General features: G+C 41.3%; 2 protein-coding genes across 2 annotated transcripts in view; both read left to right on the top strand.

Moving 5' to 3' along the window:
• CWF19L1 (CWF19-like 1, cell cycle control (S. pombe)) overlaps positions 1–1,403 on the top strand; it is a 42,826-nt gene extending 41,423 nt beyond the window's left edge. Inside the window, exons 13-14 of the mRNA XM_011977526.1 lie at positions 28–703; positions 1,015–1,403. Coding sequence (XP_011832916.1) covers positions 28–172 — 145 coding nt within the window. The 3' untranslated portion in view covers positions 173–703; positions 1,015–1,403. The remainder of the gene's footprint in view (positions 1–27; positions 704–1,014) is intronic.
• Positions 1,404–4,378: 2,975 nt separating this feature from the next.
• Positions 4,379–19,983, top strand: part of CHUK (conserved helix-loop-helix ubiquitous kinase) — a 43,293-nt gene continuing 27,688 nt past the window's right edge. The window contains exons 1-9 of the mRNA XM_011977386.1: positions 4,379–4,570; positions 7,968–8,062; positions 10,973–11,087; positions 11,786–11,855; positions 13,601–13,689; positions 14,921–15,010; positions 15,148–15,272; positions 15,460–15,567; positions 16,156–16,291. Coding sequence (XP_011832776.1) covers positions 4,466–4,570; positions 7,968–8,062; positions 10,973–11,087; positions 11,786–11,855; positions 13,601–13,689; positions 14,921–15,010; positions 15,148–15,272; positions 15,460–15,567; positions 16,156–16,291 — 933 coding nt within the window. The 5' untranslated portion in view covers positions 4,379–4,465. The remainder of the gene's footprint in view (positions 4,571–7,967; positions 8,063–10,972; positions 11,088–11,785; positions 11,856–13,600; positions 13,690–14,920; positions 15,011–15,147; positions 15,273–15,459; positions 15,568–16,155; positions 16,292–19,983) is intronic.

The following is a 19,983-nucleotide window of genomic DNA, read 5'->3' as shown; positions in this document are numbered from 1 at the left end:
TTTGACTTCTTTGTGCTCCTTCTGCAGGGAGGTCCTGGCCAGTGAAGCCATCCTTAATATTCCTGGTAAATCTGACTGGAGGCAGTGTCAGATCAGTAAGGAAGACGAGGAGACCCTGGCTCGCCGCTTCCGGAAAGACTTTGAGCCCTATGACTTTACTCTGGATGACTAAACAAAGGGAAGACCTTTTTATGAACTTCATAGGAAGTAGTAAAGCCTTTTTCTTTTTTTTTTTTAATTAGAAGAATTTTTTTTGAGACAAGGTCTCGCTCTGTCACCCAAGCAGGACTGCAATGGCGCAATTTTGGCTCACTGTAGCCTCAACCTCCTGGGCTCTAGAGTTCTTCCCACCTCAGCCTCCTGAGTAGCTGGGACCACCAGGCGCATGCTACCATGCCTGGCAAACTTTTTAAATTTTTGGGTAGATGGTAGAGACGGGGGTCTCCCTGTGTTGCCCAGGCTGGTCTGTAATGCCTAGGCTTAAGGGATCCTCCGCCTTGGCTTCTTAACCTGCTGGGATTACAAGCATGAGCCACCATTCCTGGCCTAGAAGCATATTTTTAAAGAAACTACAATCTCCCATGGGGACTGTTTCCCTGCCTCTTTTGTGCAGTCCCATGGAACTTGCCTGCAGCAAGAGGCCTAAGATTGAATCTTTTTGGGGAAAAGTCATTCTAGGATGAAAATCCTATGTTAAGGCTGGGCGTGGTGGCTCATGCTTATAATCCCAGCACTTTGGGAGGCCGAGGCGGGCAGATCACAAGGTCAAGAGATGGAGACCATCCTGGCCAACATGGTGAAACCCTGTCTCTGCTAACAGTACAAAAATCAGCTGGGTGTGGTGGCGCGCATCTATAGTCCCAGCTACTCAGGAGGCTGAGGCAGGACAATTGCTTGAACCTGGGAGGTGGAGTTTGCAGTGAGCCAAGGTCGCACCACTGCACTCCAGCCTGGGTGACAGAGCAAGACTCTGTCCAAAAAAAAAAAAATCCTGTGTTAAAAGCATGTCGCCAGGCACAGTGGCTCATGCCTGTAATCCCAGGACTTTGGGAGGCCGAGGCAGGTGGATCACCTGAGGACTGGAGTTTGAGACCAGCCTGGCCAACATGGTGAAACCCCGTCTTTACTAAAACTACAAAAATTAGCTGGGTGTGGGGCCAGGTGCTTGTAATCTCAGCCACTCGGGAGGCTGAGGCAGGAGAATGGCTTGAACCCGGGAGGTGGAGGTTGCTATGAGCCGAGATTGCTCCATTGCACTCCAGCCTAGGTGACAGCGAAACTCCATCTCAAAAATAAAAGAATAAAAGTATGTCTGTCATCCAGCTTCAAGTACAGCTTGTGTATATCAACATTTTCAAAAACCTTTAAACTACCAAATGAAATCCAGATGTTTTTCCATGGTTGAGAAGTGTCTTGTGTTCATGTTGCCTATGACCATTGAAATGAAGTAGTATGTGTAATTGGAGGGGCTAGAGCTTTAGGCCCAGCTGTTCCAGAATCACACAGGGCAGTTTCTCCCTGAGCAACCCAAAGTGGAGAAGGGATCCAAGGCTTTTGCTACTTTTCTCTTAAAGCATTCATCTTATTCATAGAGAAGAGCCCATTTAGTCCTTCAGATATTTAACTCTTATGTGCCAGGCGTTTTTCTAAGCTCCAGGACCATAGTCTTGTCCCAGTATGGTCCCTGTTGTCCCAGAGATTACAGTTTAATGGGGAAGAGAAAGGACAGATTTAAAAAAAAAAAAAGGATAAATTCTGCTTTGGATATTGTTGTTTTATGTGCTTGATATATCTAATGTGTGTCTTTTGTGCTGGTGGGCAGTTCTAAACTCATTGGTACCTGGGTTGGTTACAGGGCTTTGGAGATCATCAAGGTATAGGCCATAGGTGAAATTAAGATAGGGTAAATACAGTCCTGAGCTGAAGATGATTGCCTAAGAAGTATCAGTTTGTGTTTTGTTTTGTTTTTTTTTTTGGAGACGGAGTCTCGCTCTGTTGCCCAGGCTGGAGTGCAGTGGCCAGATCTCAGCTCACTGCAAGCTCCGCCTCCCAGGTTTACGCCATTCTCCTGCCTCAGCCTCCCGAGTAGCTGGGACTACAGGTGCCCACCACCACGCCTGGCTAATTTTTTGTATTTTTAGTAGAGACGGGGTTTCACCATGTTAACCAGGATGGTCTTGATCGCCTGACCTCGTGATCCGCCCGTCTCGGCCTCCCAAAGTGCTGGGATTATAGGCTTGAGCCACCGCGCCTGGCCAGAAATATCAGTATTTAAGGAGGGCTTGAAAATAGTGATCTAACATTTACATGGAGAAGGAGCAAAGAGAATACTACATAGTAGGAGCAAAAAGAAAAATATTTTTACCTTTATATTGGGCACTTACGGTCCAGACACTGTTTCATTTAATCTTCACAAAATCTCTGTGAGGTAGGTATTACCTCTATTTTACATGAAAAAGAATAAAAACTGAGACTCAGAAAATTGAAGATTGTGGAGCCTGGGGTCAACAGGCTTAGGCTTTTTAAAAATTTGAAGGCTGGTCGAGGTGGCTCACGCCTGTAATCACAGCACTTTGGGAGGCTGAGATCAGGAGTTCAAGAGCAGCTTAACCAACATGGTGAAACCCTGTCTCTACTAAAATAGAAAAAATTAGCCAGGCACGGTGGCACACACCTGTAATGCCAGCTACTTGGGAGGCGGAGGCAGTAGAATTGCTTAAACCCGGGCAGTAGAGGTTGCAGTGAGCTGAGATCACGCCATTGCACTCCAGCCTGGGTGACAGGAGTGAAACTCTTGTCTCAACAACAAAAAACAACTCAAATTACTCATGGCCCTGGGAATGGGGGCATTTAAAAAGTTAACAAAGGGAACCAAGCTGGTTTCCACAAAGATGGCCACTTCCGGGTCAGCCCAATCATCAGTATCCCTGGGTCCTCAGCATCCCTTCCTCTTTTGAGTGGGAATTATGAGATTACAGCCCCACCTATGGAAACTGAGCACACTAGCACTGGCCATGCTGTACATACATCAAATGAGAGGGCTTCATACTGTTATAACAATCTGTACCACAATTCTCTGTGCGGTCTGCCCAGCTCTAAATGACATGTCCTCAGAGGCGCCATCATCTCCAAGTCCATGGAAACCATGCACTTATAGAAACCAGAACCTCCCATACCACATGTTACTAATGACCTACAACATTGACTTGGTCTGTATCATGCAGTGCTCAACATTCTGGTTGCAGCATCACATTTCTCAAGAATTTGATTCCATGCTGACTCCTTTACTTGGAGTATTGAGATTCCCCAGGTACAGTGAAAGTATGAGCCTCTCAAATGGAAGACCAGAAGCTGGTTCCCCTATGCTATGTCAATCCGCCACCCGGAAGCACTTGCTGCACCAACAGCATTCCCAAAGCTTGCCTCTGCAGCCCTGCAGCACCCATTAGAAACACTTCTCACAATGAACTGCTGTGCTGGCAGAGCCCTAATTGGACTGCTGGACAGCAAGCTCTGTGAGGCATCTAGGAAAAAAGTTCCCGAAATCCGGAGAAACATTCTTCACTCCGGAATAGCGTCACATCATTGAGTCATTTGGGATGACGGGGCATATCATGGAGCAGGTGTATTGGGAAGTCAGTGAACAGTAAGGCTAATTCATTAGTGGGCCTGCTGGCGTAGTATTTTTCCAGTTCCGCAGCCTTTAAATCATTGGTGGTCTTTAGCGTGCCGGATCAGCGGGTGGTGGAGTTGGAGGATAGATGGCAGGGATCTGAAGAAAGGTGAAGTGTAGACGAGTGGAGACAATGTGAAGTTTAGAAAAGACTAATTGCCGGGCGTGGTGGCTCACGTCTATAATCCCAGAACTTTGGGTTGCCGAGGTGGGAGGACTGCTTGAGGCCAGGAGTTCGGGACCAGCCTGGGCAACATAGCAAGACCATGTCTCTACAAAAAACAAAAAATCCAAGCGAGGTGGTGCGCGCCTGCAATCCCAACTACTCGGGAGGTGGGAAGATCGCTCAATTCCGGGAGGTCGAGGCAGCAGTGAGCCGTGATCATGCCACTGCACTCCAGCCTGGGCAACGGAGCAAGACCCCATCTTAATTAAAAAAATATATTTAATACAGGAGAGACTGGACTGCTTTGAAAAGTGGATTTGATGGGAATGCGAGGTTTGGAGAGATCTTATGTTTTCCAAGACTAGAAAAACATTGTGGTTCCGTTCAGCCCTCCCAGAAAATACCTAGGGGACTTAAAGAGCGGACCGAGTACCTGTTCGTTTCTCCACCCCTTAGCCGGCAGGGCTCCGGCGGCGCCCTGGGAAAACGTAGGGAAGGGCCGTTCTCGTAGCGGTTACCGGAAGTGACGCATTCATTCTCGCGAGAAGGAAGACGCGCGAGCATCGGCGGCCCGGAACCGGCCTTGGAACAGCGGCGGAGCCTGAGGCCGCTTGCCCTCCCGCCCCATGGAGCGGCCCCCGGGGCTGCGGCCGGGCGCGGGCGGGCCCTGGGAGATGCGGGAGCGGTTGGGCACCGGCGGCTTCGGGAACGTCTGTCTGTACCAGCATCGGGTGAGGCGGGGCGCGAGAGGGAGCGGCGGTGGGTTTGAGCGTCTGTGGAACACAGGGCTGACAGTGTGGGATAGATGGTTAGTGGGACCTTGGGCAGTATTTGTGGGCCAGTAGGCTTGTGTGTGTGTATGAGAGAGAAAGATACTCTGCCTGTGTGTCCAAAGTTGTATCTGAGGTACTGGGCATAGATAGAGCTGTTGCGGGGAACTTGGGTATGACTGTCAAGCTGTGACCAGGTGTTTAGTGAGTGTGACAGTGCGCGTGTGTCTCTGTGAATGTAGAGTGTCAGGGTGTGTGAGGCAGATGCACGTCACAGTGTGTATGTGTGAGCACGAATGTGTGAGAAGAGGGTTGAAGGAGACTGCCTGTTGGAATGTGTGCGTCCGTGTGTATGGGTCCGTGTGTGCGCGCGCTTGCTTGGAGGCCGTGTGATATCAGTGGGGACTGCAGTAGACAAGGAAGGCTTCATGATGGGTCCAGAGTTAAACCTTTGGAAGTATGGATGGGCTTTGGAATTGGGGATGTATTCCAGGTCGGGACAGTATGAGGGTAAGTTGGTGCAGATCATGGCTTCAAACGGAAGGCGATATTAATAGATTGGAGATGGGGGGCGCTCCAGTCAGTGGAGGACAGTTAACATCAGACTCAAGAATTTTACTTCGATTTAATAGAGAATGTTTAACCATTGTAGCAGCAGTTAAAAAAAATAATATTTGGGTCATGTTTGTGTGTTTGTTAGTTTTTGTTTTCGAGACGGAGTCTCACTCTGTTGCCCAGGCTAGAATGTAGTGGCGCGATCTCGGCTCACTGTAGCCTCCTCCTGGGTTCAAGCGATTCTCCTGCCTCAGCCTCCTGAGTAGCTGGGATTACAGGCGCCCGCCACCGCGCTGGGCTAATTTTTTGTATTTTTAGTACAGACAGGGTTTCACCATGTTGGCCAGGCTGGTCTCGAACTCCTGACCTCAGGTGATCCATCTGTCTCAGCCTCCCAAAGTGCAGAGATTATAGGCGTGAGCCACTGCGTCAGGCCTGGGACATGTATTTTTTGTTATAAAAAATGATAATCAATAAAAGCTGTGAACCCTTTCCCCAGAAAAATGCACAGATGCACATCCACGCAACCATGCATTGCCATTTGAGAGGTTCATGCTTTCCTAAAGGACATTTTAGGTAAATAGACCCCGGACTAACACTTCCTGTAATACAGGCTTTGTTTTGTTCCCTATAAAATAGGTATAGTATAATACTTGCATGCGTCATGGGTTTGAGAGTTAAATAAAATAATAATGTATGTAAAGCTAAATACAGTACCTGACCCATGAAAGCCCTCAACTGTTAGCACCTGCTGCTACTTTGTTGTTGCTGCTGTGATCATAATGCTCCTCATTAATTGGCCTTAAACAAGGAAATGTCAAGATTAAAAGTGTTGTTCTAGGAAAATGGTTTTGTGAAGGATAAATTTGAGTGGATTAACATGTGGGACAAGATGAACAGTTAAGATTTTACTAAAATGCCTGGGCTTGGATTGTGAATAGAGAAATGAATTCAAGAGGAAAAGTAATAATTTGTTATCTAAAGGAACATGGGTGTAGTGAGAAAGCTCATAATTTGGGGTGGGAGAAAGGGGAGATAGGTGTCTACTTGGGAGAAATAGGCATGTTTAGGGTAATTAGAATGACAACTGAAACTGATAGAACTGAGGAAGTTTTGTGAACCAGGTTTCTAGATAGGGTGTGGGAAAAAATCTTGGAGAAGGAGAATGGAAGGTGAAGGACTAAGGCATTAAATCCTATGATAGCAGGATAAGTAGTAAATTTAATAATTCTCACCATCAGAGGGAATATAACACACTAAAAAAAAAAGTGGGAGCCAAGTGCTTCCAGTGGCATGTTGCCTGTGTTACCTAAGCCTGCCTATAGACTGATCATAAGGAAAAAGGGTGCATGCTGGCAGCTTTTGTGACTTCTTTTTTTGGTCCCTGGGTGGGGATGGATGAATTCATCACTTTTTGTTTTATGATGGTAAAGTATACATAACACAACATGTATCACTAAAGTGTACAGTTAGGTAGCATTAAGTATATTGACGTTGTTGTACAGCCGTCACCCTATCCCCAGAATATTCCAGCTTTTTAAGCACATAACTTTGTTGTTGTTGTACATCTATAAACTGCCCATAGAACATTCTTTGCGAAAAGGTAGAATTTCACAGAGTGGATGAAATATAAATTAAGGAGTTGAAGGATCTTACAAAGTGGGATTTTTGAAATAGATAACTTACTGCTCCATCAACATGAGCATTTAGGACTCAGTGCTGTTCATAGCTGTGCCTGATTCTTATCTCCATGGTGGTAAAGGTCTGCATGGGACATAGGTATAACTGGCCACCTGCTCATAACAAAAGGAAGACTGAAGGGAGTGAGACCTGTGGGTAGGCAAGCTTGTAGTCTGTCCTATTTTCCTTCTTCTCTATGCACCAAGTATCATCTTATCTCTAGCCTCTTTTTTCCTCTCAGCCCCCAATTCACACTACCCTATCCAAGCTGTGTCTTCCTTCCCCACCTATAATATATTTTTTCTGTCCTGGCCCCTGGGCTCTTCTCTCTTTATTCATACACAGCCTTTATTACAACTCTGGTTTGTGTCAGAGATTACTTATGTTGAAAATTCTTTTGAACTCTCTTTGTGATATCAGAAACATAGTGTAGCCTGTTTTGCCCTGGCTGCTGTTTCTGAGCTGCATTATTAGTGTTGCCAGAATATGATGGGATCTGGCTATTTCCTGTAATGTGCATCAGAATGGGTTTAATTTCAGTCAGAATTGGCTAAATTACTAGTCACAGGCCAGAGATGTTAGGTTCATTGTGTAGATATGGAAACAGAAGTACACTCATTGGTAGGATTTTTTTCCTTCATGTCATTTGAGATGCATACATTAAGATTGGAGTTTTTTGCTTTAGGCTTGGTTATATTAAAACTTTCTCTTGCTGTTTGGAGTCCAGGAAGCCCTGAATTACCTTCTTCATTCTAGTTATGCTGGGAGCTGGGGCCCATGTTAGTTGTCTTGATTAAGCTCTGAATGGAATTTGCTGCGGAGACAGGATCTTTTTTTTTCTGACATTACGCATGAGAGAGAGTTCCAAAGAGACCTGTTATAAAATCAGTTTCAGTCACTTTTCCCTTGTGTGCTGTTGTGTGTTTGAAGGTCAGTTTTAAAGCATTGGTGTAATAGTCTCATGGTTTATCTTTTTAAAAAAGCGTTGCTTCAAGAGAGCTGTGGATAAATATATTTAATTAGTAAAGCTAAAAAGTTTTGTTTTAGGTTATTTCTTTGGTAGCAAATAAATCTGCACAAGAACCTAATTTTTTTTTTTTCTGCTGATTTTCTATTTTGGCAGGAACTTGATCTCAAAATAGCAATTAAGTCTTGTCGCCTAGAGCTAAGTACCAAAAACAGAGAACGATGGTGCCACGAAATCCAGATTATGAAGAAGTAAGTGTACTCCTTGACTTATATTCCCCTGGTTCCCAGCCCAACCAGATGTCATCATCGGGAAAGAGACCAGGAATCCACTCTTCTCAGGATCTTTTTGGGAACATGTATTTTTTTCTCTCATTAAATATATTATGTTTCAAATAACATCACATTAGGATTAAGAAGGTTTAGTTAAAATCAGCTAGGACACTTACACACTGTTGGTAGGAATGTAAAATTGTGCAGCTGTTATGGAAAGCAGTATGGTGATTCCTAAAAAGTTAAAAATAGAATTACCATATGATCCAGCAATTCCATTTCTGGGTATATACAAAAATGAATTGAAAGCAGGGACTTCAAGAGTAATTTGTACACTCATATTCATAGCATTATTTTTCACAATAGCCTAAAGGTAAAAGCAACCCAGTATCTACCAACAGAGACATGTATAAACAAAATGTGGTGTACTCATGAAATGGAATATCATGCAGCCTTAAAAAGGAAGGAAACTGACACATGCCACAGCATGGATGAATCTTGTGGAGATTATGCTAAATGAAATAAGCCAGTCACAAAAAGACAAATACTGTGTTATTCCACTTATATGTGGTACCTAGTCTAGTCAAACTCACAGTGGAAGAAAGTAGAATGGTGTTTGCCAGACAGTGAAGGGACTAGCAAATAGAGAATAATTTTTAATAGGTGCGGAGTTTCAGCTTTGCAGAGTTCAACAGTTTTGTGCAGTATAGTGATAGTAGCAAAACAATGTGGAAGTATTTGATGCCAGGCTGGGCACGTTGGCTCACACTGTAATTCCAACACTTTGGGAGGCTGAGGCGAGTGGATTGCTTGAGCTCAGGAGTTCGAGACCCGCCTAGGCAACCTGACAAAACCCTATCTCTACAAAAAATACAAAAATTAGCCGGGTGTGGTGGTACATGCCTATAGTCCCAGTTACTCGGGAGGCTGAGGTGGGAAGATTGCTTGAGCCCAGGAGGTCGAGGCTACAGTGAGATGAGATCACACCACTGTACTCCAGCCTGGGTGACAAGAGCAAGACCCTGTCTGAAAAAAAAGGAAAGCATCTGATGCTGCTAAACCATACACTTAAAAATGGTTAAGGTGGTAAATTTTATGCTATGTGTATTTTACCACAATCAAAAAAGTATTTCATTTCAGTTAACAAAAGTCAGTTAGGGTGTGGTGGCTCACACCTATAATCCCAGCACTTTGGGAGGCCAAGGTGGGTGGATCACCTGAGGTCAGGAGTTTGAGACCAGCCTGGTCAACATGGCAAAACTCCATCTGTACTAAAAATACAAAAATTAGCCGGGCGTGGTGGCAGGCGTATGTAATCCCAGCTACTTGGGAGGCTGAGGCAGGAGAATTGCTTGAACCTGGGAGGCGGAGGTTGCAGTGAACTGAGATCATGCCACTGCACCTCAGCCTGGGCGATTCTGTCTCAAAAATAAATAAATAAATAAATAACCCCAACATTTTGTGGCTTAAAATAGCAAACATTTAGTATCTTATAGTTTCTGTGACTTAGGAATTTAGGAGTGACTTAGCTGGGTGATTCTAGCTTAGAGTCTTTCCTGAGACATCTCAAGATACTGATTGGAGCTTCAGTAATCCAAAGGCTTAACTGGCACTGGAGTATCTGCTTCCATGCTCACTTATATGACTGTTGGCCAGAAGCATCAGTTCTTCACCGCGTGGGCCTCTTCATGGGGAAGCTTGAATGTCTTCATGACATGGAAGCTAGCTTCCCCAGAAAGATCTTTTCCCCAGAAAGAGTGAGTGATCTGAGAGAGAGACACAGCGAATGAGCGAGCAAGATGAAAACCGACATATCTTTTATGATCTTTCCTCAGAAGTAAGACTCCATCCTTTTCCACCACATTCTGTTTGTTACGGTGAGTCACTAAGTACAGCCTACATTCAAGGGGAGGAAAGTTAAGTTTTTAAAAAGAGAAGTAGATATATTTTAAAACTTCCACAGGTAGTGTGCTAAGTGCTTTACGGATCATTCTTCCAGTTTATCACAGCAATCTTATATTTAGGTATTATTTTGTAAGTGAGGAAGTTGAAGCATATAGAGTCACATAGCTGGTGGTTGGTAAAGTGTGGATTTGAAATAAATACTTTCTGACTCTAATATATCTGTGCTTAATTTCATTTTGCTTCTCAAACTTGGTTATGTGGCAGAATCACCAGGAAAGCTTAACAATATAAATTATCAGGCCCTGCGTGTACATGGAAATTCTGTTTGTTTCTTTTTCTTTTTTTTTTTCTTAAAGAGATGTGGTCTTGCTGTGTTACCCAGGCTTGACTTGAACTCCTGGGCTCAAGTAGTCCTCCCATCTCAGCCTCTGGAGTAGCTGGGACTATAGGCATGTGCCACCACACCTGGCTAATTTTTAATTTTTTGTAGAGATGAGGTCTCAGTGTTACCCATGTTGATCTCAAACTCCTGGCCTCAAGCAATCCTCCCACCTCAGCCTCCCGAATTGTTGGGATTACAGGTGCAACTGCATCCAGCCTAAAACGCCAGATTTGAATCCTTACTTGACTACCTACTGACTGTATTACTTAGCCAATTTGTGCTTCAATTTTCTCCTGTGTGGTGAAAGTATTAATAAATCTACCTATATTAGGATTATTGTGACAAATAATTGAGTTAATATATTTAAAATGCTTACTGCTTGGCACTTAGAAATGTAATAGTAGTAATAGTGATGGTATTTTTATGTATGTTTTCTTTTAAAAAATTCTAATTTTTAATTATACAAATCAGAAATTAGAGTATTATAAATAATACCGATCTTTCCCCCTGTGTTCATCCACCCGCAATTAAGTAGCATTTCAAATCCAGTCCCTTTTTATTGGAAATAAATTTTTTATTGTAATGTTTTTCTTTCTTATTAGGTTGAACCATGCCAACGTTGTAAAGGCCTGTGATGTTCCTGAAGAATTGAATATTTTGATTCATGATGTGCCTCTTCTAGCAATGGAATACTGTTCTGGAGGAGATCTCCGAAAGGTAGTGTGGATGTTTTGAGATGAGAGATAGTAAATCACAAACTTTAGCATTATTTGAATCATATTAAATATAATAAACTAGAATAAGAATCGGAAAAACTATGGTCTGCTTCCTGTTTTGTAAATAGTTTTATTGGAACACAGCCACATTCATTTCTTTACACATTGTCTGTGGCTGCTTTCTTATGACTGCAGAATTGAGTAGTTTAACAGAGGCTATGTGACTTGCAAAACCTAAAGTATTTACCATATGGTTCCTTACAGAAAATGTTTGTTGACTCCTGATTTAGAAAATGCATTTTTGTTGTTGCTGTTTGATGGGACTATAGCAGTGGTATTAGATGAAATTTTCAGTGGTTAAGGTGCTTGTAAAAAGTTTGCAATCTTTCTTTTCTACCTAATTTTCTACCTAATTTTCTACCTAATTTTAAATGTGCCCATATGACCATTTATATATATATCCCTGAGATTTGTCAGCCTTTTCCAGTTTCAAGTGCTTTTTTGCTTCTTTTTACTTTTATGAGCCTTATCGTGAAATTTACATGCCGTCAGTATGGATTTGGTAATTGTGTTCCCTTGTATTTTATTATGACTTACTTTCTCATTGAATATTCTCTTAGAGTATAGTAATTAATGTGTGGTCACTATTACAGCCCAGCAATTTGCAGAACACATTTTTAGATTTCTTTCTTTTTTTAGCTGCTCAACAAACCAGAAAATTGTTGTGGACTTAAAGAAAGCCAGATACTTTCTTTACTAAGTGATATAGGTATGTAATCAGTATTAAAATACCATTGTGATATAATGCCCCTTTGGTCCATAAAAGATTCTGTACCTTTTTGGGAATTCAGGAGAATTGTTGATACACTGTACAAAGTCTATAGAATTTCAACATCTATAAGAAGTTATCATATAAATCTATTACTGTTGATGCTAAATTAAAACCAGGATATTTTTATATCCTAGGGTGCGGTGGCTCACGCCTGTAATCCCAGCACTTTGGGAGGCTGAGGTGGGCGGATCACGAGGTCAGGAGTCCAAGACCAGCCTGGCCAACATAGTGAAACTCCATCTCTACTAAAAATACAAAATGCCTATAATCCCAGCACTTTGGGAGGCCGAGGCGGGCAGATCACAAGGTCAGGAGATCGACACCATCCTGGCTAACACAGTGAAACCCCGTCTCTACTAGAAAATCCAAAAAATTAGCTGGGTGTGTTGCGGGCGCCTGTAGTCCCAGCTATTTGGGAGGCTGAGGCAGGAGAATGGCGTGAACCCAGGAGGCAGAGCTTGCAATGAGCCGAGATCCGGCCACTGCACTCCAGCCTGGGCGACAGAGCGAGACTCCGTCTCAAAAAAATAAAAATAAAAATAGAAAAATTAGCTGGGCATGATGCCACATGCCTGTAGTCGCAGCTACTCGGGAGGCTGAGGCAGGAGAATTGCTTGAACCCAGGAGGTGGAGGTTGCAGTGAGCCGAGATTGGGCCGCTGCACTCCGGCTTGGGCAACAGAGTGAGACTTTTGTCACACACACACACACACACACACACACACACAAACTAGGATATTTTATTTATTTTTGGCTAGGAGTCCTTTTTTTATCTAATAGGTGTTCCAATAGCTGACAAAAAAATCATGCAAAATGACTTTACTCAATTTCACTCCTCCCACACCATTGACATAGTAATTTTTTTTACAGTGGAATTGCATCTCCTTGAGAGATGGGTCCTCAAATCAACTCTTTTTTGTTTGTTTTAAGACGGAGTCTAGCCCTGTCACCCAGGCTAGAGTGCAGTGGTACGATCTCAGCTCACTGCAAGCTCTGCCTCCCAGGTTCAAGTGATTCTCCTGCCTCAGCCTCCTGAGTAGCTGGGATTACAGGTGCCCACCACCATGCCTGGCTAATTTTTGTATTTTTAATAGAGACCGGGTTTCACTGCGTTGGCCTGGCTAGTCTCAAACTCCTGACCTCACGATCCGCCCGCCTTGGCCTCCCAAAGTGCTGGGATTGCAAGCGTGAGCCACCACGCCCGGCCAAGTCAACTCTTGGGGTGAAAAATCTCTGCTTAATCAGAATGACTCCAGAAAAATTCCTAAAATAATCAGTACCTAACCTTTTGGAGGAACCTCAAAAACCAAAAATTTGTTTCCGCGTAGATTTTGGTTTTGCCTCTTTTCCAAGGTCATGAGAGCTAAAGTCCAGTTTAAATGGTTGATTTAGGTGGGAGAAGGGGGCTTATTAGAGTTACAGGGATTTTCCCAATTGCTTGTTGCATTTCTATTTAATGTTAATTCTAATGAGTTAGATGAACATATAGTATAATTTTGTAGTATTTGCTTAATGTTACGTTTGTCTATGAAGAAAACCTGAACTACTGTAATATTAGTTGTGTAGTTACGATGATCCATATAAACTTGAGCATCAGAGCAGATTTGTACAAAATGTGAGGTGAATTTTTCTTTTAACTCAATGCTTTCTGTTACTTCAAAGTGTATTTTAAACTTTATTTAGGGTCTGGGATTCGATATTTGCATGAAAACAAAATTATACATCGAGATCTAAAACCTGAAAACATAGTTCTTCAGGACGTTAGTGGAAAGGTAGGTGAAACCTGAAGTAATGTTTCATGCCTATTGAATATAGTCTGTCTGATTTAGTTAGTCCTTGAGCTTTGGTGTCTTTGCTGTATGCCTGTAACACTCTTACTTTTTCCATTTCAGACCTTACCACACTGAACTGTAGTTTTGTGTTTAGTTTTTTGTCCCTTCTGCTAAACAGTGGTTCCATTAAAGAAGGAACTGCACCTGTCTTTTTTTTCTTTTTCTTTTTCTTTTTTTTCATACTTAACTCAGCTCCTAGACTTCACCTGTCTTGTTCATGTCTGTTTTTCCAGCATAGTATCTAGCAAAGATACTGGCAGTGAATACATAATATGTTAACACTTACTATTTTATTCTTATGAAGCACATCCAAAACACATACACACACATCCTGGGTTCACTTTAAGAAAAAAAGAAAGTATGTATATTTTTAAAACTTATTTTCCTTCCCCCAATTTAGATGAGTTATCTGGAGAAGAACCAGAAATTGTGAATTGACTCTTAAAATGTTCATTTAATTAGTAACTTTTAAGCAGTTTTCTTGTTTCCAGCGTCCAAATTTCATTCCAGTAAAGACTTAAAAGCCAAGAGTCTGCACCTTGGGTTGAGTTGTGTGTGCTGTCTTTTCAGTTAGCAAAGATAGTTGTTGGTCTCGTGGGGGTGTTGGAACCTTCGTGATGCTTCTTCTCTTAGGAGCCTTTCATGTATGCTTGGCACCAAATATCTCTGCTTTTTTTTTTTTTTTTTAATCCAAAGACTTCATGACATTCTTGAAGTTAGATCTCAGTATTTACTCACATTTAATCCACTCTAAGGGGGTATGATGCTTCTTCAAGTTTGGAAGTCACCCTTGCCTTTACTTTCCAATTTAATGGATCGAGCTTATTTTGAATATAGCAAAATAAAAATTAATAGCCCACCTGTATTTAATTTTTACCGTGTACCAAGCACTGTATTACCTTCTTTACTTTCATTATTTCATTGGATCCTAATAACAATTCTGTGAGGTAGGGACTGTTAGTCGTCCAATTAGATTACTGAGAGCGGTTAAATAACTTGGTAGATCACACACCTAGTTAAGTGGTGGCACTCAGACTTGAAATATTTTTGTGATATTACAGAGCCTAAGCTCCTCACCACCACCCTCTCTATAGCCTTATAAGGATATTGTTGTCTTTCCTTTTTAAATTTCTCTACCATTTAATACTTAATCTGTCTTATTATTTTTCAGATAATACATAAAATAATTGATCTGGGATATGCCAAAGATGTTGATCAAGGAAGTCTGTGTACATCTTTTGTGGGAACACTGCAGTATCTGGTGAGGCCTGTATTGTTTCTTTGAATTTAAATGTGTGTAGGATTCTCTTATTTCTGAAGATCATGAATATAGTAGTTCAAAAATAAAGTAGTTTTTCCCATACAGTGTTGGTGTTTAAAACATTTTCTCTTTTGAAGGCCCCAGAGCTCTTTGAGAATAAGCCTTACACAGCCACTGTTGATTATTGGAGCTTTGGGACCATGGTATTTGAATGTATTGCTGGATATAGGCCTTTTTTGCATCATCTGCAGCCATTTACCTGGTAAGAAATGGATGAGAACTTGGGCATGCTTAATGGGAATGGAAATATTTTCATTTGTCTGCTTTTTTTTTTCTTTCTTTGTTTAATTGCCTTTGAAATATACAATTGAATATAATTAAATGGCAAGAAATCTTAAGAGTATTTGTGAGAATCACTTTGTCAGCTGAGGTAGCTTTTGATTTTATAGGCATGAGAAGATTAAGAAGAAGGATCCAAAGTGTATATTTGCATGTGAAGAGATGTCAGGAGAAGTTCGGTTTAGTAGCCATTTACCTCAACCAAATAGCCTTTGTAGGTAAGTATATTTTAGTTAAGGAAGTTTGCCTCAGTTTCTCCAGGGTTGTAAAGGAACAGTAGAGTAGTTTTCTGTTTCAGGTTGCATTATCCAGTAGAACTTTCTGTGATGATGTAGAAACCTTCTATATCTCTGTTTGCCACATGAGGCTATTGACTCCTTGACAGGTAGCTAGTTTGGCTGGGTAACTGAATTTTGAATAAATACTAAATGTAAATAGCCATTTGGGACTGACTAGTGGCTACCATATCGGACAGCACAGATCTAGTGGAAACAAGAACTGCCATTTAACTGATTGACATAGGTCCTAAGAAGGTTCTTAGGATAATGAAGGAAATGGGTTCTTTGCAGAATGGATTTGGACTCATCCGTTGGAGTTGTCAGTAACTAACGTGGAGTTTTGAGTAGTTTTTGATGGAAAAAAGTTTGTTCCCTGTCATTTCATGAATTTGAAAGTAAGTTATGGAATGGTATAGACAAGTGATGTGGGAAAGAAAGTGGACAACCTACAAAATTACCTTTCTAACAGTATAAAGGGAAATTGGAACATAATGATTTGCTTTTCACCCTATTTTGTATGTTTTCTAGTTTAATAGTAGAACCCATGGAAAACTGGCTACAGTTGATGTTGAATTGGGACCCTCAGCAGAGGGGAGGACCTGTTGACCTTACTTTGAAGCAGCCGAGATGTTTTGTACTAATGGATCACATTTTGAATTTGAAGGTTAGTCTTAATGGGTCTACTGCATAAGACCAGCATTGAAATTAACAAGTTTATTTGGAAAGTTAGCATAAATATAGTTTAATAATCTTTTCCTGTTGCTTACTTATTTATTTATTTTGAGACAGGGTCTTGCTCTGTCACCTAGGCTGGAGTGCGGTGGCATGTTTTAAGCCCACTGCAACCTTCACCTCCCAGGTTCAAGCAATTCTTTTGCCTCAGCCTCCCAAGTAGCTGGGACTACAGGTGCATGCCACCACACCCAGCTAATTTTTGTATATTTAGTAGAGATAGGGTTTCACCACCTTGTCCAGGCTGGTCTTGAACTCCTGACCTCAGGTGATCTGCCCGTCTTGGCCTTCCAAAGTGGGATTACAGGCGTGAGCCACTGCGTCCAGCGCTGATGCGTATTTGAAAAAAGAAAATTATATTCTTAGAGCTGATTTTTAAAAAAAATTTCTTTAGCAAGCTGTCTCAGTTTGCTTCTCTGTGGTCTTTGTTGATTACTCCTTTGAAGCAACTTTTTAATTTACCTTTTCCCATGTTGTTGCCATTATCCTCATTCATTTATGTCTAGTCATACTGGATTTGATTTGGTAAGGAAGGTTCCTATCTGCCTTTCATGGTTCTGCACTTACTCCCTAACCTATAGTTAATTCAATATGTACTACCTATCTCATCTTCTGAAAATGCTTTTTTATTCTTCTGCCCAAGAAACTAACATAGTTCTTCCTTTTTTTTTTTTTTAACAAGTCAAGTGTAAACTGATCTGCTTGGCTTTTTTGGGGGGCTTTCCCTAACCAAGTTTTACCTTGTACCTGCCTCTCTTAACCTTTACCTCATACAAGACCAGCTTGTCACTGCTCCTTATACCTCAAACCCATTATTTACCTTTATGCTTTGACAGATGCTATCCTTCTGCCTAGTATGATATCCATTTCTGTGTATCTCCTCACCTACACTGGCATGTCTTCAAGAACTTTTCTTTAAATGGTCTTCCACACAATTTGTCATTTAAAGGCTGTATTCTCTATTTCTCATCTTCCATTCATGCATCTTCATATAGATTGTTTTCTTCTTCAATGTTGGGATTGTTTTACTACTTTTATTAACAACCACCCACCCTACCCATCCTAACCATGGCAGTCAGTACAGAGCAGGGCATGTATCAGGTTCTTAGTAAATTATTTATTGATATGAATGAGAGCTATAGATAGTTCTGTTGGGCAGTGTACCCAGAAACAACTCTCATAATAGTCTTCACATTTTTATTGATAGTTTATAGTATACAGGTTTCTAAAATTGAAATGAGAAATTATAATCATTTAATGTTGGAGTACATGGCGAGATAGTTCACTTTAGTCTGGAACTCCTGAACTCACGCGATCCTCCTGCCTCAGCCTCCAGAGTAAATGGGACTGCAGGTGTGCGCCAGCTCTCCTGCCTAATTTTTAAATTTTTGGTAGAAATGGGGTCTCGCTGTGTTGTCCAGGCTGGTTTTGAACTCCTGGCCTCAAGTGATCCTCCTACGTTGACTTCCCAAAGTGCTGGGATTACAGATGTGAGCCACCGTGCCCGATCTTGGCATACTTTATTAAATAGAAACTTGAGGCCATGTGGATGTCATTCTTGGCTAACACTGAAAAGATACCTAGCCTCTTCTTGATTTGGTTTCTTTCTACTGTGCCAAAGAATAAATTATCCCTTAGTGCGTTAGAAAAGCAGGGCTTTAGTTCTGTGTTGCCTCTGAAACATTTCGGTTGTGAATGAATCACATCTCTTATTTGTTTCATACTCATCATAGGAATTATAGCATCATTTCTGCTTTGAAGGGCATCTGTGAGCCTCTTGTTATAGGCATGGGGAAAGATTCCACATTATGGAGTTTGTAGTTTACAGACTTAAATTCAGTTTGCAGCACCACTATTTACCTGTCTGTGAACCTGAGCAAATGTTGTCTGTCTATCTCAAGGACAGTAATATCTTCCTCAAAGAACCAATATTATTATGAGGTTATACAGAATAAGGTATATATAAGGTACTAGTCATAGTAGTTCAAGAAGCTTCAAGGATGCTTGTTAGACATGATAATAGGACTGAATTTTGAAGAATGAGATTTTTTAGGAAAAGGGTGGGGGTGGGATAGATTTATAGGCAGCAGAGCATCATGAGCAAAAGTACAGAAGTATGAACTACAAAACAGCTTGGTGTTACTGTAGAACATTTTCCTAAAATGTTTATATATATTGTACAAGAAAGGAATGATGTCTGTTTGATTTTCACTTAAAAAAGGAAGCAACAAAAGTTACTATTTCCCTTTTGAAAAAACAGCTTAGCAAGTCTGATTGTATGCATATTTTTCAACTGTTTATTATGAAAATCTTTAAATATGTTGAAGAGTTGGAAAAAGTGTACTGAACCTACCACTAAAAATAATGGTGAAACAGCAACATTTAATTATTTTTTTCTTTGCCTCCTCTTTCATGCCCCTAAATGTAACTGTATTCTGAGTCTCTTCTTGGTTCTTTTTCCATTACATTTCCTTTTTTTTATTAGGCAGTTTCTTCAACTGTATAGCTTTACCTATAAACTGCACATGGATAACTCCTAAAGTTATTTCTCTCCATAGCTTAGACGTTTCCACCAAGGACTTATAACTGTCGTATAACTGTATAACTATCTGGTTGTTCCACTAGCACTTAAGACTTAATTTATTAAAAACTGAACATATTTGTTCTATCCATTAAATTTACTTCTTTTTTTTGTTTGTTTTTGAGATGGAGCCTCACTGTGTCTCACGATCTCAGCTCACTACAACCTACACCTCCTGGGTTCAAGCGATTCTCCTGCCTCAGCCTCCTGAGTAGCTGGGATTACAGGCGCCCGCTACCATGTCTGGCTGATTTTTATATTTTTAGTAGAGATGGGGTTTCACCATGTTGGCCAGGCTGGTCTTGACACCCTGACCTCAGGTGATCTTCCCACCTTGGCCTTCCAAAGTGCTGGTATTACAGGCATGAGCCACTGCACCTGGCCCCATTAAATCTACCTCTGTAGATTTCCTACACCTCTTATTTGCACTGTCACCTTTTCAGTTACCCAGATGGGAAACTTTGGCTGTCTTGGCTCTTCCTTTCTCTTCAATCGATATATCCAATTATTTTATAAATTTATCTTTTGAATATCTTAATTTTGAGCTTGCCAGGTTCTCAATTTAGAAAGGCTTGCATAGTTCTCTTTCACTTATTGAATAAAGTTCAGACCCTTTCATTGGTACTCAGAACCTATCTTGGTTTCATATCAATTTATACTTCCGGACTTAACCTCTTACTAATGCCCCGAGAGAGCATCATTTTAGGTACATTTGAACTGGATTAACTGTATTCTCTGATTATGCCCATCCCTTTCTACTTTTCTGCTTCTGCTCGCCTTGTTTTCTGCCTAAAGGAACTTATTTTTCAGTCCTTTCCCATTTCAGTCTTTCTTTCATTTCAAAGTTTAGCTCAAGTAGTGCCTCCTTTATGAAGTGCCCGCTTCCTACTGCCAAGTGTATGATACTTTACGCTGATTATAACACCTATCACATTTTGCCTGGTACTTTAGTTCTCTTAGTATATCTTAATACCTTCTGTTTGACTATAACTGTTTGGAGGGCAAGGATCATCAGGTACTCAGTTTGTATACCCACTACTACC

The sequence above is a fragment of the Mandrillus leucophaeus genome, unplaced genomic scaffold (assembly GCF_000951045.1).
Source record: "Mandrillus leucophaeus isolate KB7577 unplaced genomic scaffold, Mleu.le_1.0 Scaffold18, whole genome shotgun sequence".
Classification (NCBI taxonomy): Eukaryota; Metazoa; Chordata; class Mammalia; order Primates; family Cercopithecidae; genus Mandrillus; species Mandrillus leucophaeus.
The sequence above is the reverse complement of the archived record's forward strand: the minus strand, read 5'-3'. Positions and strand labels throughout refer to the sequence as shown.